Genomic DNA, 20,006 nt, shown 5'->3' with positions numbered 1-20,006 from the left:
ATTTATTTTTACTATTTAAAAATATTTGTAATAATTTTTTTTTTTAATTTTACTGTTTTTTTTAACTTTCCTCGAGTGGCCGCGGAGCCCTTGGAGAGTGCACAAGGAGCCCTAAGGGCTCTGCAGAGCACCAGTTGAGAACCGCTGCTCAAGATCATAGATAAAGCCAGGGACAGGGTCATCAAGCGGACATTCAATTCTGCTTTGAAAAAACAGTCGGCAGGTTGTGGTATTGAATGTGACTTTTTTAAAAATTACAGGAGTCATAGCTGCAGTCGGCGACAGCCTAAATAACTTGAATTATATTTAATACATGAAGAAAATAAGCATCGTCCTAGAAGAAAACGAACAGCAGGCTCAATAATGCCAGCCGAATGTAAAACTATAAAGAGTTTACAAGACATTCGTTCATGAGTCATGTGAAATCATTTCAAATTAGATTTCTTTCAACACTCCCCCACTGATTTCAAGATGGCAAAAAAGTTATTTGAGATCCATCTTCGAAATGCATAACACAGTTCACGTGTTGGTCTTGGTACAGCCTTTGTTAATGGATCGGCTACTATGAGTTCAGTTCAAAACTTCATTTGATCATTTTTGTTGCACCACGGTCATTTTCTGCACACGAGGGCTAATTAGACCGGGACCTACAATTTATTGCCGATTCCGAAAGGCAGGCTTGTTTTTTATACTCGTCGAGAGGTTGGTGCGCTAACCCCTCGATGGGGGACTCCCTGCGGTAGCAATTTTTTGCTGCGGTCAAGTCGCCGTTTTTTTGTTGTACCCCTGTGTCAGGAAAGTTTTCTGACAAGGACGAACCGGGTATCGAACTCGCGACACCTCTAAACATCCTTTGGCACTTTAGGCGAGTATCTTATCAACCGGGCTACCGCGCCCTTCAGTCTTGTCATTTTTAACATCTCTACACACATGGTGGGTGACATCAATATGCCAAGTCGATTGCTCCATTATTGTCACAGAGTAGATCTTGATTGAGACATTTTTGGCTTCCAGCACGTAAAGTTCCTTGAGAAACTTGTGTAACCATAGGGCCTCTTTTTTTCAAACTGCTAAGACAATATATTAAGCTTCTTGACAGTTGAGCTGGCCAAGGTTGTTTGCTTTTTTTACTCTGCCAAGTGACAGCAGCTCCAGCAAGTAGGAATGTGAATCCTGATGTCAGGATCACCAGAATAATCGCTGTTACAGTATCCAACAAATTCGAAATTAACTTCACGCGTGTAATTTAATGTCAGTTTCAATGTTTTCCTTAGGTGATGCATGATACATTTTACATCAACCCAATGCTCTTTGGTTGTACAGAAATAGAATTAACATAGCAGTCCAACTGCATATTCAATATCTGGGCGAGTTTCCTTTGTAGCGTAGAGCAGGCTGCCGAAAAATTGATTAATATACGGAAGGTATTGCGACCATAGGACTCAGTGGCAACATGTTGGTAGTCAGCTGAAGTTGGTTTTCAAACTTCGAGTCACAATTGAGAACCAGTCACTCAAAAAATGTTTCTGTACAGAGAGCAAGTAGATCTTCAACACAATACTCACATAAAAGGTTTTTTTTTGCTTTGCTTCAAAAAAATTGCCCATTCTAAAAATGATTTCAGTGAAACCTCGCTACCATTTAAAAATATTGATTGATTTTTTAAAATTACTTTTTTGGGAGGTTTCACCAGACTTTCTGAAGTACTCAGATTACAATCAGTAAATATTATTGTACAATAGGATTATTATGCGTACCCGTGTATATACAGAGGGGGCAGTGGTCAGAATTGATGCACATGTAACATATCTCATGTCCGCATGAGTCGATGAGCCGCCTGTGTTTGCTCGTGTCGAAAGGAGTGCAGCAAGAAGGGCATAAAGGACCACCACCTTCAAACATCATTTTTTTAACTGCTGCGGTATCTGAAAAGCAAAAAGAAAAGTTTCAAAGTTGCAAATAATAAAATCACATTTCATCATTTATACATGAATGTATTCATGCGTGTGTTTTCCCAACTGTAGGCTATATATTTACCTCCATTCTTTAAAGGGTATCATTTATTTTTTGTAAACAAAAGAAATTCATAAACATAAACAAATAGAGAGAACTGGTCATTCAAGGTGAACATGATTGTCAGTCACATACTGGGGAATGACGGGTTTTTCATATAAAAAAAGCGCAATGTATGAAATATTTAACTATCAAGTAATAGGGGAAGGAGGAGGGGAAAAAACAAAAATAGCATTTACATTATTGTGGTAACAATGATGCAGTAGGTGCATTTTAAATATCAAAATTAGAGGCAATAAGTATGATCTGAATAATTGAGCTACTGTCATAAAAGGGCAAAATATTTAAGATACCGATAAATATAAAGGGGAAAAATCAATAACTTTATAAAGTGTGGGGACAAATTTTTTGTTTAAAATAATTCAAATGTGTACAGAGATGAGTTGGTAGGTTTTTGACATATGACAGTTTTTCACGATTTAAACTACTTCACCAAACACCAACTCTGGCCATATCGCTATATTGCAATTTACTGCCATTAGTGAGATGGGCTGGAAGCGAAAGGGTGTCGGGGCTATCGGTGGTCGCCTCGAGTTCGTTAGGGAAAATATCTGATTGATATCCTCCCTTGGGTTCGAACCCGGGACCCTGACAACAACCTTCACGATGGTAGACGAGCATCTTACCACCATGCCACTCGGGCACCACGATTTAAACTGTCACGAATAGGAGGGGGAGGAACTAAACTGTCACGTCACAAAAAAACTCTCCATCGGAAAACCTTTGTTAAAAAACTCAATTGCCTTTCATATAAAAATTCCCATTAGAAATACATTAACTGCATGTAATGTTTAAAGTGACTGTTATACAAAGAATAAATACAAATACAACGCCACAACAGGCAAAATGTCCAACGAGGTGGCTGAGAAAAAGACGCCCATAAAAATATGGATGCCATATATTTCAAAAATACAGCAACCCAATTAAAAATGCAATTAACAAAAATTGAAAACAATATATACACGTGATAAAATATTATACAATGTCCATAAAGAATACTTATGCTTGCCTTCTCGATTTACCCCAACATGTTTATCGTATTTCTTTTTAAACGTGTCAATTGTGTTACAATTTACTACCTCCGGGGGTAAGCTGTTCCATTTATTAACAACACTATTAGAACAAAATTCCCTATGACACCATAGCCTTGCATTGTCCCTCACCAATCGATACTGGTGTCCCCTTGTAAAAGCAGTCGATTGGCGGTGTACAAAAAGTTCATGGTCCATCCTATCCATCCCATTGAAAATTTTGAACACTTCGATCATATCTCCTCGACACCTGCGTTCATCCAATGTAACATATTCAAAGAATGACATCTCTCTTCATAACTCAAGCCCCCGTGTGCCAATAAGGACACGCGTAGCTCTTCTCTGCACCCCTTCAACCAAGTCTATGTCGCTCTGTAGGTAAGGTCTCCAAAACCTTACAGCATACTCCAGTCCAGGACGAACTAAGCCTCGAAAAAGCGGAAGAATGACTTTAGGAGAATGCCAAGAGACCTTTTAGAAAATGACACCAGGCATTCTATTCGATTTTTTGACCACCGCTGAACAATGTTCAGAAAACCTAAACCGCTCGTCAATGAGAATTCCCAAATCGGTGACCCTAGTTGCATCCAGGATAGTCACACTATTCAACACATTATATGATTGTAAATAACTTTCTACAGAATTATTCTGGATAATATATATTACATATATGTTTTATTTTCTTATAAAATATACAATTTGAGTAAAGCATAGCATAAAAGCTAAAGGAAAAACTATGGAATTATTTGATATTCTTTAATTCAAGACGATTCTTGACCTTCGGAAATTTCTTCAACTGCTTCATGTATAGATATAAACATCCGCTGTACACTTTTTATAACAGATGGTGTTTAAAAATATCTTTTACACCATATACATATGTAACGCTGATTTCCGTTATTAAATTATTTCTAGATAATCACTTATCACAAATTTTTTGTATGTAATTTTTCTGGTGGAACCTTGTATGCCTTTTTAATTTATCTCTATCAAAGTCACTTATTTATTTTATTTTCCTTAAGTTGCCGAGGAACCCCTGGGAAGTGCACACGGAGCACCGGTTGAGAACCGCTGGTTTATATGCTATTTAATCTATTTCTGTTAATTTATATGCTTTTCGAGGTTTGCAACACAAAATTTCTCCAGAAGAAAATGTTTGTGCCCTGTCGAAAAGTTTCACCTTCAACATGATACACATGAAAATTTAAGCATTTACCATTTTCACTTCCAAATATGGAGAGCAGATGGCAGCACCAGCACGAAAAGGAAACAAACAAACAAACAAACACACACAATTTCTAACCATAAAAATACATTACAGGCCCTAAACACACACATTCCCACAAGGTGCTGAACATTCCTCAGAAATTATCCACATGAAGGAGTTCCAGGTACATCTACCATTAAGTAGTAGTAGTAGAATGAAGATTACATGCAATTGAATCCTTAGAAAAGGGGGATTCATGCTTCATTATAACCATGCTGAGTTAGCAAAAACATAAATAAGGACCTGGAAGCCTTACAAGAAGAGGACAAAAAAAAAAAAAAGACTTCCAGTTTGTGATAGATGATAGATAACACTTATCAGCTGCATTATTATTATTATTTTCAAGAAGCCAACAATGGATAAGCAAATGATCTTGACCTTCAATGGCTCAGATCCTTAAACACCAGAAAAGAAAATAATAACCACCACAGTAATTGAAAAGATTGTATTATCATCATCATCAAAAAAAGGGGAAAAAAATGGGTAAGTAACCAATGGGAAACAAAGACTGGTGGAAACAGAATCTCTGGTTATAATGATAGATTATGTTTATTACTAGCACCAGCCAACAGAAAAACCAGTAGAGAGTTATTATAATGGACAAAACAACTTCAGAAACAACATATGCATTTTGCTTCTCCTCAATGATTGCTTCCTGTTTTTAGATTATCTTTTTTTTTTATTGGTGTTACAACTTTCGGACCAACGAAAAATGCTGAAAATGTCAGAAAAGACAGATTTGTTTTTGTGAAGTACACCTTGAGACGAAAATGAGGTTTCCAGTCAATTATTGTCACAAAACGCGTGCGTGAAATCTACCATGTGCGTCACGAGATCGACATTTTAAGGATGAAATTATGTATAAAGTAAGCAACGATCAAACCAGTAATATTCCCAACCGATGTGTGGGTGTGTCTACTTTAGGGTGTCGGTATGTAGGAATCGAATAGAAGAATCGTGAGGTATTTGAAATCGATACGATTTTCAAAACATCGTGCATTATCACAGAATGTACAGGAATGGTGAAAAAATATACTTATCGATGAAAATTCAGAATTCTTGAGAGAGAGAAAAAAAATCACAGAACTGATGAAAACTCGGAATTAATGAGAGAGAAAAATTAGAAAATTAGAGCGAAATGAAAATTCAAGATTAATGAGAGAGAAAAATTAGAAAATTAGAGCGAAATGAAAATTCAAGATTAATGAGAGAGAAATCCCAGAAATGATGAAAATGCAGAATTAAAGAGAGAGAAATACCAGAATTGGTGAAAATCGAGAATTAATGAGAGAAAAATACCAGAATTGATGAGAGAAAAATCCCAGAATTCTGATGAAAATACAGAATTGAGAGAGAAAAAAGTCCCAGAATTGAGAGAGAAAAAAATCCCAGAATTGAGAGAGAAAAAAAATCACAGATTTAGAGATGAAAATTCAGAAATAAAAATTCAGAATTCGTGTGAGAAAAATTTCAGAATTAATGAGACAAAAAAAATCAGAATTAATGAGAAAAAAAAATTAGAATAAGAGATAAAAATTCAGAATTAATGAGAAAAAAATCTTCGAGGAAAACATGGCCACTTAGAGATTGCAAGGACTGAGGGATTTTCCTTGAGGATTTTGAATTTTTACAAAACACAATTTTTCCATAACGATACGAAAAATCGGAAGAATCTGGTTTCCGATAAGGCTAAAAAATTGGAAGTCTTCCAGGTAAATGGGAAGCATTTGCACCTATGAATAAGACTACATTCGAGCGAATGTAACCAATACGCATAGATACAGGGTGATTATAAAAAAACTATCCCGACATATGGGCCCCTAACTATCATACCATTCACAGAAACTGAATGAAATTTTTGGCATAAGGTATTTTGAGGTGTGCGCTCAAGAATGATATGGAAAACTACAGTGTCACTCTAACAGTTACGGTTACAGTGAGAAAATTTCGAAAATATCAAATGGCAACACCAAGTTTTTTGTATGGGAATGTGATCTCCATTGTGAAAAACCCTAAATAGCGTTCGAACGGCAACTGTAGCATGAAAATCACCGGCGGTAGATAGGCTAAAAGTGAGGACAACCAATAAGGACAGAGAAGCAGCATAAAATAAAGCATTTTATTGTGTTTTCCACATGACCTTGTGGAGGACTAATCAGGCTGGGATCTCAGCCGAAGAAACGGTGTGACGAATGAAACGAACATTAATGCTCTGGTGCAGGCAAAGTCCTTTTTCCTTGCCTAGCTCCGGGGATTTTCGTGCTACAGGTGCCATTCCAACTCTATTTAGGGTTTTTTACAATGGAGATCACATTCCAATACAAAAAACTTGGTGTTGCCATTTGATATTTTCGAAATTTTCTCACTGTAACCGTAACTGTTAGAGTGACACTGTTGTTTTCCATATTCTTGAGCGCATACCTCAAAATACCTTATGCCAAAATTCCATTCAGTTTCTGTGAATGGTATGATAATTAGGGGCCCATATGTCGGGATAGTTTTTTTATAATCACCCGTATATTGATTGCATCTTTCAATTTTTGTAAAAGATCTTCTATCAAAGTTTTATAGTGTAATCCCGGCCTTACTGAAGTTGATATGAAAAAAAAAACAAAAAAAAAAACAAACAAACAAACTTGGACGTGTATCTTTTTTTTAATAGATTAAATGAGGGACAAAATAAGAAAATAAAAACCATTCTCCTTGGGCTCTGGTTTATTAATTTCTGTTTCCTCTCTTTCGGTATACGTAGTAATTAATTACGAAACTGGTCTGAAGTAAGGACGGAATCAATAGGTAATGTCTTTCGTGGAAAACCTCTGTGGCCGTTATTAAATCAATTTGAATAAATAACAGTGTCCGTCACATTCCCCGCGTTTTCTTCTCTTGTTCTATTTCCTTTTCTTCGTTCTATTTTCGTTTAGGTTTTACTCCTTCCAACCTTTCAAAGTGAGGTTATTTTAGCGTTTCCGGAAGACCATTTTCAGACACTGAGCTTTTGAGAAACGAACACAGAGAAAAGACGCTGAAGCTTTTCCTTATAGAGAGCTCAGTGTTTTCAGACCAGATAGGACGTTTGGCATTGGAGTATTCGCGTCGCGTGACAGAGGATACACAATTGCCTAATTCAGCGTTTCTCGACCTATAGTCCACGGACCAGAGGTGGTCCGCAGGCAGAATTCAAAATTCAATTCTAACTGAACGAAAACTTATTCAATTGTTTTCATTGATATTAATAATATCCCCATATGGGTTCAAATGAAAATCCTTTTATTTATACTTTGGTATAGGTGCATTGGTCCACCATACCTCATCAAGGAAAATTCGGGAAATTGCGATACTAAATACGGTATCGCCAAGACTCAATCACGTGACATAGCCAAGCCACATCTCATGCTTGGAGGACATGTGGCTATGGCACCTACAAAGGAGTAGCGGATTCATTCAACACCACCCATAGAACAAGGCCTCCGCACGAAGCTCGTGACTTCGCTGAAGGCCATTTCACCTATTGGCTTGCAGGCCGACACAAGCGATATCTTTACCTTTTTCTTGCAGTATATCCAATGGCCTACAGGGGGACTGTCCACAAATTTTTTGTACGGTTCTGTTTTTGTGAAAATTTTCCTCATTTTCGTGAAAAGGGTCATCAATTTTGGGAAAAATAATTCTGTGAGAAGTGACATAATCTAGTTAATTTATCACAAAAGAAATGAAATGCCAATTTTATGGTTTCATTAATTCGTATTTTGTGGAGGGTTCGTGTCTCAGATCCAGATTTTTGTGAACGGTCCGTTTTTCAGATCGGAAATTTTGTGAAGGGTCCGGAAAACGGACCCAAATTTTGGCTGGACAGACCCCTGCTCCATCTTTAAAAAAAAAACTGGTTTTGCCATTTCAAGTGACGTTCAATCGTGAGTACTGTAGTTGAAAATTTTCGCGGACTGGTAGAAATGAGAGAAATAATCATTTACGGACTGGCAAAAAGCAAACCACGGAACATAATTTGCAGTCCGGCAGAAGGTAAATACTTAAATAGAAGGAATGATTTGTGGACCGACAAAAAAAATTATATCTATATATATAATTATAATTATTTGCAGACCGGCTGACGGCAAAAAAGAAATAAAAGCAAATTGAGAGACAGTATTTGTTTTTTTAAATCCAAAATTATGCAGTTACTACATACACTGCACGAAAATGTTTGCGGACCAGCAAAAAAGTTTACGCGGGCAGACACCATAACCGTTCTAGGACACCCTACATAATTCCATTCAATTAATTCATATGTAGTTACAATACAGCTCATTATGAAAACTCCATTGAAGTAAAGCCTGAAGTAGGAAGCGGAAACGAGCTATAAAAGTAGTCAAGAACCTTGAATACAATTTATTTGAAATTCAACATATAATGAAACACGCGCAGAGAAAAGATACCGCACAAATAATCCCCACCACAATAAACTCATCAGGTTGTTTCCGCGACATTTTCTCGTACAGGTGGACCAAACGAACGCAACCAACGACCGTGGCAAGTAGGCAAAATGCCAAAAAAAATCCAACAGCGTTTCTATTCTCCCGAAAAAATAAATTCTTGAAGGATCTTGAACAGAGCAAAAAAAAAAAAGTGGGAACTGGAAAGGCGATAACTATCATCATGATCATAATTCAAATGAACTTCAGGGTCATCAAGATAACGCCGCTGTTTCCCGACGGCTATTCAAAATGGAAAAAGATGGAATCGAAAACGATAATAATAAGGAAATTAAAAACCCTCTCGACAGCGTGTGGTAGAGAAGGTCTTCCTTCACCAGACAGCCTGGTCCCACTTGGAATACACATTAACCTCATTTAAAAAACAAAAAGCATCCAATGACTGACGATAATCTGTTAATAAGAGCGTGGGAAGGAAGCTCGACCTATCAATTACCCCAACGCCTACTTATTTTGGCTACCAGGAATCTTCTACTGTTGGATGGATGCACCGTGAATGACAAGGTTTTTATTTTCGTTTTTTTTTTGCAGAAAATCGGGAAACATTTCTGAAACCTCTGGACCGGTTTTCATTGATCGAATTTCAACACTTATCAACGTGCTCTGTAAGCATCATGCATTTCTTCAAGTCTTGAATATGCAACGTCAAACTGCCATATACAATAACACTGTCGCTGTAATCCGGCATATATCACCCCAGAGTGTGCCGGATTAGAGTGACCAGATGAGGTGACTGCAAAATCGGGACAAATCCCAGAAATTCTTGTTACACACTATTAATAATAACCGGGACAAAACCGAAACATTTCCAAAAAGTCTCATTTGGTGAGCATTACAGTGTAAAATTGCAAACTAATAATGCACAGTATTATCCCACTACTTCTACACGGAGACACAAAGATGAGTAAAACAGTGGAATGGGAGCCACGGTTGTCAGACCGCATATGGGTCATTCCCAAAAAAAAGTGTACTTTCCACATTTTTGAAATGAAAAATTAAAAGTTGAATTTCAAAATAAAATTGATCTCAAATTATAGCAAATCAAGTTTAATATTTCATAAATATTTTTCACTTTTATTTTATAATATTATATTTTTTTGAGGTTTTATGACTGAAAGTTATGGATTTTGTGTCCACTCTGTTACGGAAACAAATATCGCTGTAAGAAATAATTATTTCTGTTGTTTTTATCTTTTAAAATAATGAAATCAACGTATTTCTTACACATATGCTGAAAAAAAAAGAAGCAGTTAAACAAAAATTGACTTTTTTTCTGTCGTTTGGATGGTCTTTCATGATTTTTTTTCGAAATAACGAATAGAAAAGTTAATTTGTTTGCACATATTTAGCTACTCAAAATCAAAACTTTTTACTTCTGACAGACAATGAATTGGTAATTTATAATTTAATATCTTAGAAGTGTTCTTGAAAGAAAAAACTGATCAATTAGTCAGAACATGTTGTTTTATATACGGGGTGGTTATAAAAAAACTATCCCGACATATGGGCCCCTAACTATCATACCATTCACAGAAACTGAATGAAATTTTGGCATAAGGTATTTTGAGGTATACGCTCAAGAATGATATGGGAAAACAACAGTGTCACTCTAACAGTTACGGTTACAGTGAGAAAATTTCGAAAATATCAAATGGCAACACCAAGTTTTTTGTATTGGAATGCGATCTCCATACTGAAAAACACTAAATAGCGTTGCAATGGCACCTGTAGCACGAAAATCCCCGGAGCTAGGCAAGGAAAAAGGACTTTGCCGTGCACCAGAGCATTAATGTTCGTTTCATTCGTCACACCGTTTCTTCGGCTGAGATCCCAGTCCCCCACAAGGTCACGTGGAAAATTTGTGAAACACAATAAAATGCTTTGTTTTATGCTGCTTCTCTGTCCTTATTGGTTGTCCTCACTTTTAGCCTATCTACCGCCGGTGATTTTCATGTTACAGTTGCCGTTCGAACGCTATTTAGGGTTTTTTACAATGGAGATCACATTCCAATACAAAAAACTTGGTGTTGCCATTTGATATTTTCGAAATTTTCTCACTGTAACCGTAACTGTTAGAGTGACACTGTTGTTTTCCATATCATTCTTGAGCGCATACCTCAAAATACCTTATGCCAAAATTTCATTCAGTTTCTGTGAATGGTATGATAGTTAGGGGCCCATATGTCGGGATAGTTTTTTTATAATCACCCTGTATATAGATAGGCTATGCAAATACATTTTTATTTTCTCGAAACTTGTATACAAAATGTGATACGTGACCCGGAGACTCCTCTATAACCTTTGAGAAACGTCCACTCCATGAGGAAATTTAAAAAAAAAAAAAACCACGTCCCTCACCCCCTCATAGTTTGAATTTTGGGCTGGTAAAATTTTCAAAATCTGGTCAAAGTGGACACTGGACTTGCTCAGATGTATATTATATCATCATGATTGATTTTTCTTTTAAAGTTTTTTTTTTTGTTGAAGTTGAATAGTAATTTGAGATGTTGGTATAAATCTCATGTTTATGCCTCTCACATTAGTGATCCAGAGTGGACGTGGGGAAAGGGTAGAGCCTGGAAATAAAAATCTATATATATAAAATTTATTTTCTGTCTGTGTGTGTGTGTGTGTGTATGTTCTCTATACAAATCTACAATTTTAGATCGATCGTCACAGCTGGGAAAATGCCCCAAATGGGCAAAAACTGTCGGGCAACAATGGTTTTGGAGCCTCAACAATCACTTTCGGAACGTTTACTTCGGTTACCGTGGTTCCCTAACAATGTGGTTCAGACTTGCATATGCCTTTACAATGGTTTGTCACTTCTTTAATGTTGCCAGTGTACGTATTAATAGTTTACGCCTTTATAATGGTTTGCCACTTTTTCCATCATCAGCATCACTTTGAGGGTCAGGCAAATGATGATCCCCATAGAAATCAGTGTTAAAATTGCAGATTTTACTGCACAAATGCGGAAATTTTAGTGGGGGGTTTCCTGCCACATCAATAATTTTAAAAATTGTATTGAATTCTGTATTGAATTCCAGAAAATTAGATATGAAGTAATTAGCCGGACCTACTTTTGAGTTGAATATCCATGCTATAACATTGATTTAAATTTTTCATTTATATATTCTCAAGCGTGAAAATTAATGTCTCCGTATTGTCTTTTGATATTCAACTGCATGAATTCATGTGGTTTAAGATGTTTTAAAATTAATTATGGGCCCGTAAAAAGTACATTGAAAACATTCCACATCTTTAATTAAGCATTTTTGGAAGCTGAAACAGGCAGATCTGGATAACTTGAAGTTCGGGGGGTCGGGGGGAAATCGCCCCTTGAAAAAGGAAAAAATATATTCATTTCTACGTTTCTTTAAATCTCAATTTGTTTGTTTCATGAGTCTCGCAGGAAGTCGCCATATTGGTTAACGTGGACACGGTTTGTATGTTCCTCAAAGAAAGACGGCGATATCACGTGAGCCAAAAAGCCTCGTTGAAGAAAACCCGGGCAGCGCCGGGTATTATAGCTAGTAATTGCAAAATGACGACCTTTAATCATACTAAAAGGCCCCTTATGACACATCTCCCTGGTAGTGATTTTGGAGAGCTGTATCATAGTTTCCATTCTGTTGTGTTGCCTGAGTTTCTGGAAACGTAATAGAGCGGACACGTGACAGAGTGGACAAATTAGCCTAAATCATTACAAATTTAAATGATTGATGAAAACTTTTATTATATTTTGGAGCATATCTTTATGTACTATCACTTGATGTTGATATAGATGAAAAAAAATCTTAATTATTTATGATAATGAAGTGACAGAGTAGACATTTAACCACTTAAGTGGTCTGGAACTGCGCCGCGGGTCGCTGTAAATATACCGCGGGTATACACTACGTGCCGCGGATCGCTGAAGTGATCTGTAAATACACCGCGGGTCACTCAACTAATATGTGAGTATGACACGGATCACGAGTGATCTTTAAATGCACTGTAGATCACTCACGTGCTCTAAAACTGCAGCGCATGCCACTTGAGTGATCTGTAAATGCGTCACACATGGGCCGCTTAAGTGCTATAGAATTTTGCTGCGGGTGCGTATAGTGATCTGTAAATGCGCCGTTTAGTTCATTTTTCATCACAAAACTGGGTTTAAGGAACGGGCCATCATTAGACGACTCCAAGGGCCACATTTAATCCACGGACCATGAGTTGAGCATGTATGGCCTAGCCATTACACCACAGCACTGGACATCACACACACACACACATACACCCATTTCCACAAATGAAGAAACATCCGGTATAACGCACCGCAGTATTTTTTGCGCGTGTGAACTCTTTACTCGATACGAAAACTTCCTTTTAGCTGAATTGCCTCGAGGAGGGCCGCCACAGCCATATTGCTTTGAAAACTGATAAGTTCTTTTTCGTTTTGGTTCACTAAGTCTTATCAAGACAAAAAAAAAAAAAGTTCGAGGCTCTTTGAGGATAGAAAAAAAAAATGTAAGCAAAGGTGAGAGAGAGAGAGATAGCAAAGTGTGAAAAAAGTCGAACAAATACTCTTCCTATTTCTTTTTATTTCTGGTTTCCAAACACCTAAAGATGTCAGGTAATGGCCAAATGGGAAAATAAAGGTATTTCCTCAGAAGTAGTAAAAAAAAAAAAAAGAAAAAGATAACCTAATCCTATACATAGTTAACTGGAGTTTTCACGTGTTAAATGATCAATACGTGAATACAGCATAGATAACAGACGCAAATCAGCACCTCCTAGCGATAGATCTATCTCTAGGAGGTGCTGGGCAGATACCGCCTAGCATTGCGGTCATGACCTTTGGTTATGGAAAACAGGAAAAAAAACCCCCACTGAAATTAACCCACTATTAGCGTCATGTGGGGCCGTTCAAGTATTACGTAAGCAAAGTTTTAGCCATTTTTGACCCACCCCCCCCCCCCCGTCAGCAAAAGTCAGCAAAACGCTGACCCCATCCCCCCACCCATGTCAGCAAAATTTCGTCATCAGCTTTGCCCCTCTGAATCCTCATAAAGGGTGAGCATTATGCAAACCCCCCTCCCCCCTTGTCATCAAAAGTAAGCAAATGGAACCCCCCTCCCCCCCCATCTATGATGACGTAATACTTGAACGGCCCCTGTTGGATGAGATGTAAAAAAAAGAGCCCCTTCCTTCAATTCTTGGTCAGTTTCTTTTATTTGACCAGATTCAAAGTTACCCGGCCGAAATCAAGGGATCTATGCCAATGCTCTTCAACCTTTTTCCTATTAGCGTACCAGTGAAATTAAATGAAAAATATCTGTCGCGGACGGCATAAATGGTAAAAATAATTTGCGAACCTGCAAAATAATAATAATAATAGGGAAATTTTCTACTTCTGGCCCGTTTACATGCGTCAACAAAATTTTTAAGTTGTTGAGAGTTCCAAAAAAACTGTCCCAACGTAAATGATCAGGTAGTCAATGCTCATTGGATAATACGCGGCCATGTGCCCGCTTGAGCATGCGCATAGGACCTACTTAACCGAAAAAATAGAAAATGAATCCAGTTTTTATTCTTGACAACTTAACTGAATGGCGTGTGAACAGTTCTTACCGTCTGCATACGTTTTGAAGTACTTGACAAAATTTATTTAACTATTTAACTACTTGACGCGTACAAACGAGATACACATGCTACTTAAGCAGCACGAAAGCACGTTACTTTCGCGCAAATACAACCAATAACCTTGTTGCACGTCCAATAAAATAGCTGCTATCTTTGGAGAATGAGAATTAGGGAGATTTTTCGCGGTGATGCAAATTCCGTACGAAAATAAATATAAAAGGGATTTTTGGAAAACAATGTAGGGAGTTTTCATTAACAAAAGTGAACCTCTAGACATTTTTCCCCTTTGCAAAAACGTGACATAGTGCAAGCCATCGCCAATCATCGCCAATAAGTAGGTTAAATTATCTGTCATACCTCTATGCACTTCTAATCAAATCACGCGAAAAAAAGAATCGCCATCGGCTCCGAAACGGGAAACACATAGTCAAAGCATATGCAAGCCGCCAGTTTCGGACGTAAAAAGACCGAATTGACGCCGATTGTTTGACGAACTTTGCTCCCCCCTTCCCCGAAAATGAAATATTTTTTTGTGATTTCAAGCAATGGCGACAATTTACATCATGCTTATGACGTCATTTCCGTAAAAAGAAGCACCCCCCCCCCCTTTTTCGAGGTAAATTGTTTGAGAATAATTTTTTCTCTCAAAAATAGGGATTTTTTTTACAATCACGGTCGAAATTCGGGAGACAAATTTTTTGGAGTCCGGAAGATGGAGTAGAAATTCGAGGGACTTGGCAGCTATGCAATAAGCTTATTGGCTGCATTTGCTCAGAAGTGTTTTTTGGCTGCTAAGTAGTATGTGTATCTCGGAAATTGTTTCACATTTATTACTATTACAATCGAGAAACATTGTTGAGCTGCGCCCCCTATCGAATAAAAAACTATCTGCATGAATCTTTCAGTAAAAATTGGTTGTTGGTTTTAAACTCGCATGTTGCCTGAAAACGAACAATATGATGCCATTGTTGTTATATATATTTTTATGCTGCATACTGATTAATTTTATGCGCCATGATACCGGTTATTATGTTTTTGGTGCTTGCAGAGAGCGATTTTGCGACAAACGTAAAAACATTAACCAGTATTATGGCGCATACGATTTACACCGGAATTGAGCATAAAAATAAAAAAGAATGCAGTATCATACCACAATATTGTTAATTTTTGTGCCACCCACCGGTTTAAAACAAATAGTCAATTTCACTTGAAGAATAATAAGCTATTTTGTTTTTGATGGATAGATGGCAGCAGAAGTCGTAGCGCAATTCTTCCCTATTTCAATCAATATTTATGCTCATTTCTTTTCCATACAAAAATATCAGAAAAGGAAAATTAATAGAATTCGAATTCCTTTATTTCAATGTTCAAGGCCGTAGGGGGTAAACTCGTATCCGGTTCATGGGGTCCAAGTCCCCCGCCATCCCCTTCTCAATATTTGCCACTATCTCAAATTTTAGGCGACATAAATTTTTTAACCGCAGAAAAAGGTCCAAAATAATGCTTATTTTGACTTTTAAGGGCATAGTGACCCTCTTTCATATTGGCAGATATGCTGCTATAAATTCCAAACATTTTGTACTGCTAGCAGCCTGCAATTGAGTAACTGCACAAAGAAAATTTCAGGCGCCAATACCAATTCTTTAGTCACCATGGCGATAGGTCACCTGGATTTTTCAGCCCTGACTAAAGTGACATGTAAATGTGCCGCGGGCAGCTTAAGTGCTCTGGAACTGTGCTGCGAATCATTCACGAGATGTGGCACTGCACTGCGGGTCACATAACCGATCTGGTAATGTGCCGCTTACTTAATTTTTACAAAATTAGATTTGAGGTCACGCCCCACATCAGATGACTTCGCGGGCCACGTGCATGCTCTGAACTGAAATTTCTGTCTGTAAGTTCTTTAATAACATTGCGGCATCGGATAAGTACCATTACTTTCCCGATGTCACAACGTAAATAATATAAAATATTATGACTTCGTCATAATTGATGGCACAATGACGGCAATTACAGAGCGGAAAGACAAACACGAAAAAAAGGGCAAAAAAAGCGTCCATCATTCGACCTGGACCCAGTGGGGAGGAGTCGACCACATTATCTCGAGAGAGATCCACAGGTGCATCACCTTCCACTAATCTCACGTTAATCGGAAGAGTGGGCAGCGGATGACCTCGGGGATGTGTGTCTCTACGTGCGTATACATTAAAAACTCACGTAAGAGAAGATGGAGAGGACAGACCCCATCCCCCCTCCCCCCAATTCGATTTTGAGCTATTTCAACAGACCTTAAGACATTAAGGATCTTGTCAGAGAAATATAATAAGAGGATCTTGTCTGTGTCCATGCGTGCGCCCACGTGAGGTCGGCTCGATGACGTGCGAAGGGGGATATTTCGATTTTTTTTTTACCTGCCAACCCAACTTACCCGAGCTACCGAATACGAAGACACCCACGGATATAACGTCATTGTGATTTCAGGAGGTCATAAAACTTCCAGAACGCCAACTAAATGACAGGACTGAAATATGAAATATAGCCATGGGAAAAAAAGACGAGTAGGAATCAAATAATAATAAAGCGGTAACACTGATTCTTCTTCATAGTATGGGGCACCTCAGCGAGGGGGGAGTCCCATTTCAGCCGGGGACCTCAAATAATTTTTAATATTTAATTTCACGAGAATACCGTTGTTGGCGATTTGATTGCAGCTAAAAGACTTGTTTTAAAAACTGAATTGAAAGAACTGTGGATCTCATCACACGACAGCCCCTAGTTGGCACTCATGGCATAATCATGTATTTTTATATTTTGTTGTACCGGCAACTACTCCGACTTACACTAGCCCCGATGTTACGACCTCATATCGTCAGTTGAGAAAAATATTATCAGGACCTGGCCGAGACTTTTTGTCCCTCTCACCAGTGTTTTACAACCACTGGTGAGAGGGACGTTGTTAATCAATTTATATTCGCTGCCGGTCCCCAAAAGTTTTTCATCCAATCTGCGTAGCCGCCAGGGCTGGACAAGTCTATTGTCCGGGGCAGAGAAAAAAAATATATGCCCGGTCGAAATTTTTACATCATATATCCAACGCGAACATATGAAAAAATAATTAAACACTTTCCCCATCGAAAAGGTGATGCAAGTTTTCGAACACACACATTCGGGAAGTTCTACAGAAATACTTTCTTTTCGGCAGCGATGATGCAAATGTGTAGTCAACGTATTTAAATATATTAGGTGGGGAACAAAACACAACCAGAAATGACAGGACTTAGTCTAATGTGCATAATCGCGATCGTTTTGGAAACATTAAAGTGGGTTCTGGTAGAACACAAAATTTTGTTCGTTGTTCGCAACTTTCGGGTGTAATACGGGAGGTTTTAAATGTCTGTTGAAAAATCTAAAAATTCGTTATGATACATCATTTATTTCCACTGAAAATCCAGACTTAGTTGTTCCAGGGCTGGGCTGCAACCGCGATAAATCCCGACATAGGAGAGTCCACTAAGTGCCAGAACAGTAGGATACTGTTTCTACTATGGACATTCCCCTCGACAATCCAGCTAGAAATTGCCCGGTGCTAGAGCAAGAAAGGTCGCCAGCCACACACACTGACACAAGAAAAGGTCATATTGTCCGTCTGATGGAATAATCCACCGTGGAATAATCTTCTATGGCTTTCTTTTGAAAAGATATTTCTTGCTTTTTTTTCCTCTGTATTGTGTTTTCCAAACAAATTCCTGGCGTGAATTTTGTTCCCCACCTAATATTTTCACGGTCCGAATAGTTAGCAGCCCGGTGCGGTCACGGACCATACTACTACTACCACCTTACCGAACATGCGCCTCGTACACATTCCTCTACGGAATTTCAAACGAATCGGCACATGCCAAAAAGAGAGAATGTGCGTTTTGAGTGTATGTTGGCCCTAACCTATTTATGTTGTCGAGCTACGCTTGTTTCGTGTTCGCGCTGCCACCTGGCTTCCATTTTCTGAAGTAAAGATGAAAATGCTTGGATTTCCATGTTTTGTCGGTATCGTGTTGTAGGCCTGCCTGCTCTCTGCGGAGCGACTTTTCCAAATGGGAGACCGGCTCACACACACACACAAACACATCCGTACCTCGACGCTTTGACCTTTGACCATACTGCAACTGGGCTTCTCTGGGAAACGAAAACCTCACTCCCAGCAAAACAGTCTATCCTGATGGTATTCATGAAAGAAGAGAAAATACTTCATAGTTTGCATGGGGTGGCGTCCCGTATTTCCTGGGGCAGTCCCAATTTTTTTTTATTTTTCTGGCTGTCCGACTTTTTTGCAAAAATGTCCCGGTTTTTCACGTATTTCAATAAAGCAAACTTGAGATTTTGTTCATTTTAGTTTTCAAATCAACAATCAAAATTATTTTTCCAACTCAGAAATTATATTACGATAACTACGACTACAAATAAGAATATTCCTCACATATTTGTCATGTTTTTTGTTTTGATTCACTGCAATTTGAAGTGGAGCTTCATTTCCCACGATTGACGACTTTTGTGATTTTAGTACGAGTTTCCAACTTTGCTTACTTTTGACATCATTTTTGGCAACAATTAGCGATGTCCCTCATATTTTTCCCGTATTTTGAAGCCCTATCCCCCGTATTTTTCTTGAGGAAATATGGTCAGCCTATGTTTGCATGAAAATGCAAAAATATTTTTTCCCATGGAGAAATAGCCCTATTATACAGTAGAAGAAAGGGGGTGGGGAGAAACTAAAATTGTAGAAAATACTTATGCGCATTTCTGTTCTATACAAAAATGTCAAGAAAAATATCCATCATAGAAATACAGAGCCTACTGCCACCTATCGAATAGAGAGTAAACTATCTTATCATTTTGTAAGTGAAGTTAATTTTTGGTTTCAAACCTGAACACAGCATGAAAACGAACAAAATGTGTTACGATAACCTTTTTTCTCTTTTGTGCTGCATACCGGTGGAAATTTTATGCGCCAAAATATCGGTTAATAGGTTATGTTTGACATCAAATTATTTTGTATACAACAAAAACGTAGCGACCAATATTTTGGGGCGCAAAATTTACACCGATTTTATGCAGCATAAAAACAACACTTCAATATTACGTTGTTCATTTTTATTCTGCTCATTGGTTTAAAACCAACAACGATTTCATTTGAAGAACTTCAACAGTTTTGTTTTTATTCAATAGGCTTGTATAATAGAAAAGTACAGGGTGGGCAAAAAGTCCGTACAAACTATAAAAATTCATAAAAACCGGGAAAATAACCGAAATAAAAAACGGTTTGCACGGTTAGCAACGCTACGGTCACGGGAATTTAAGACAGGAAAGAAAACTAAAAACAGCCGATAGGTGGCACTGACGTTACACAAGCCAAAGAAAAGTATCGATCCGATCCATCCAATCTGTCGGAACTGAAAGATGCGATCGAGGTGTCGTGCTGGATTTGTGACTCACCTGCAATGTGTTATATCCTGTGGT

The 20,006-nt window shown here is 37.9% G+C and overlaps 1 protein-coding gene across 1 annotated transcript in view; it reads right to left on the bottom strand.

Annotated features, from left to right (window-relative positions):
* The window catches only part of LOC149068877 (protein TANC2-like), a 124,233-nt gene that overhangs the window by 42,228 nt on the left and 61,999 nt on the right, over window positions 1–20,006 (bottom strand). The window contains exon 3 of the mRNA XM_089250366.1: window positions 1,758–1,925. Within this exon, the coding sequence (XP_089106492.1) occupies window positions 1,758–1,925 (168 nt within the window). The remainder of the gene's footprint in view (window positions 1–1,757; window positions 1,926–20,006) is intronic.

Source organism: Pholcus phalangioides, unplaced genomic scaffold, assembly GCF_987345545.1.
Source record: "Pholcus phalangioides strain wild (caught in Gottingen) unplaced genomic scaffold, Ppha-v1.0 ptg000024l_1, whole genome shotgun sequence".
Lineage (NCBI taxonomy): Eukaryota > Metazoa > Arthropoda > Arachnida > Araneae > Pholcidae > Pholcus > Pholcus phalangioides.
The sequence above is the reverse complement of the archived record's forward strand: the minus strand, read 5'-3'. Positions and strand labels throughout refer to the sequence as shown.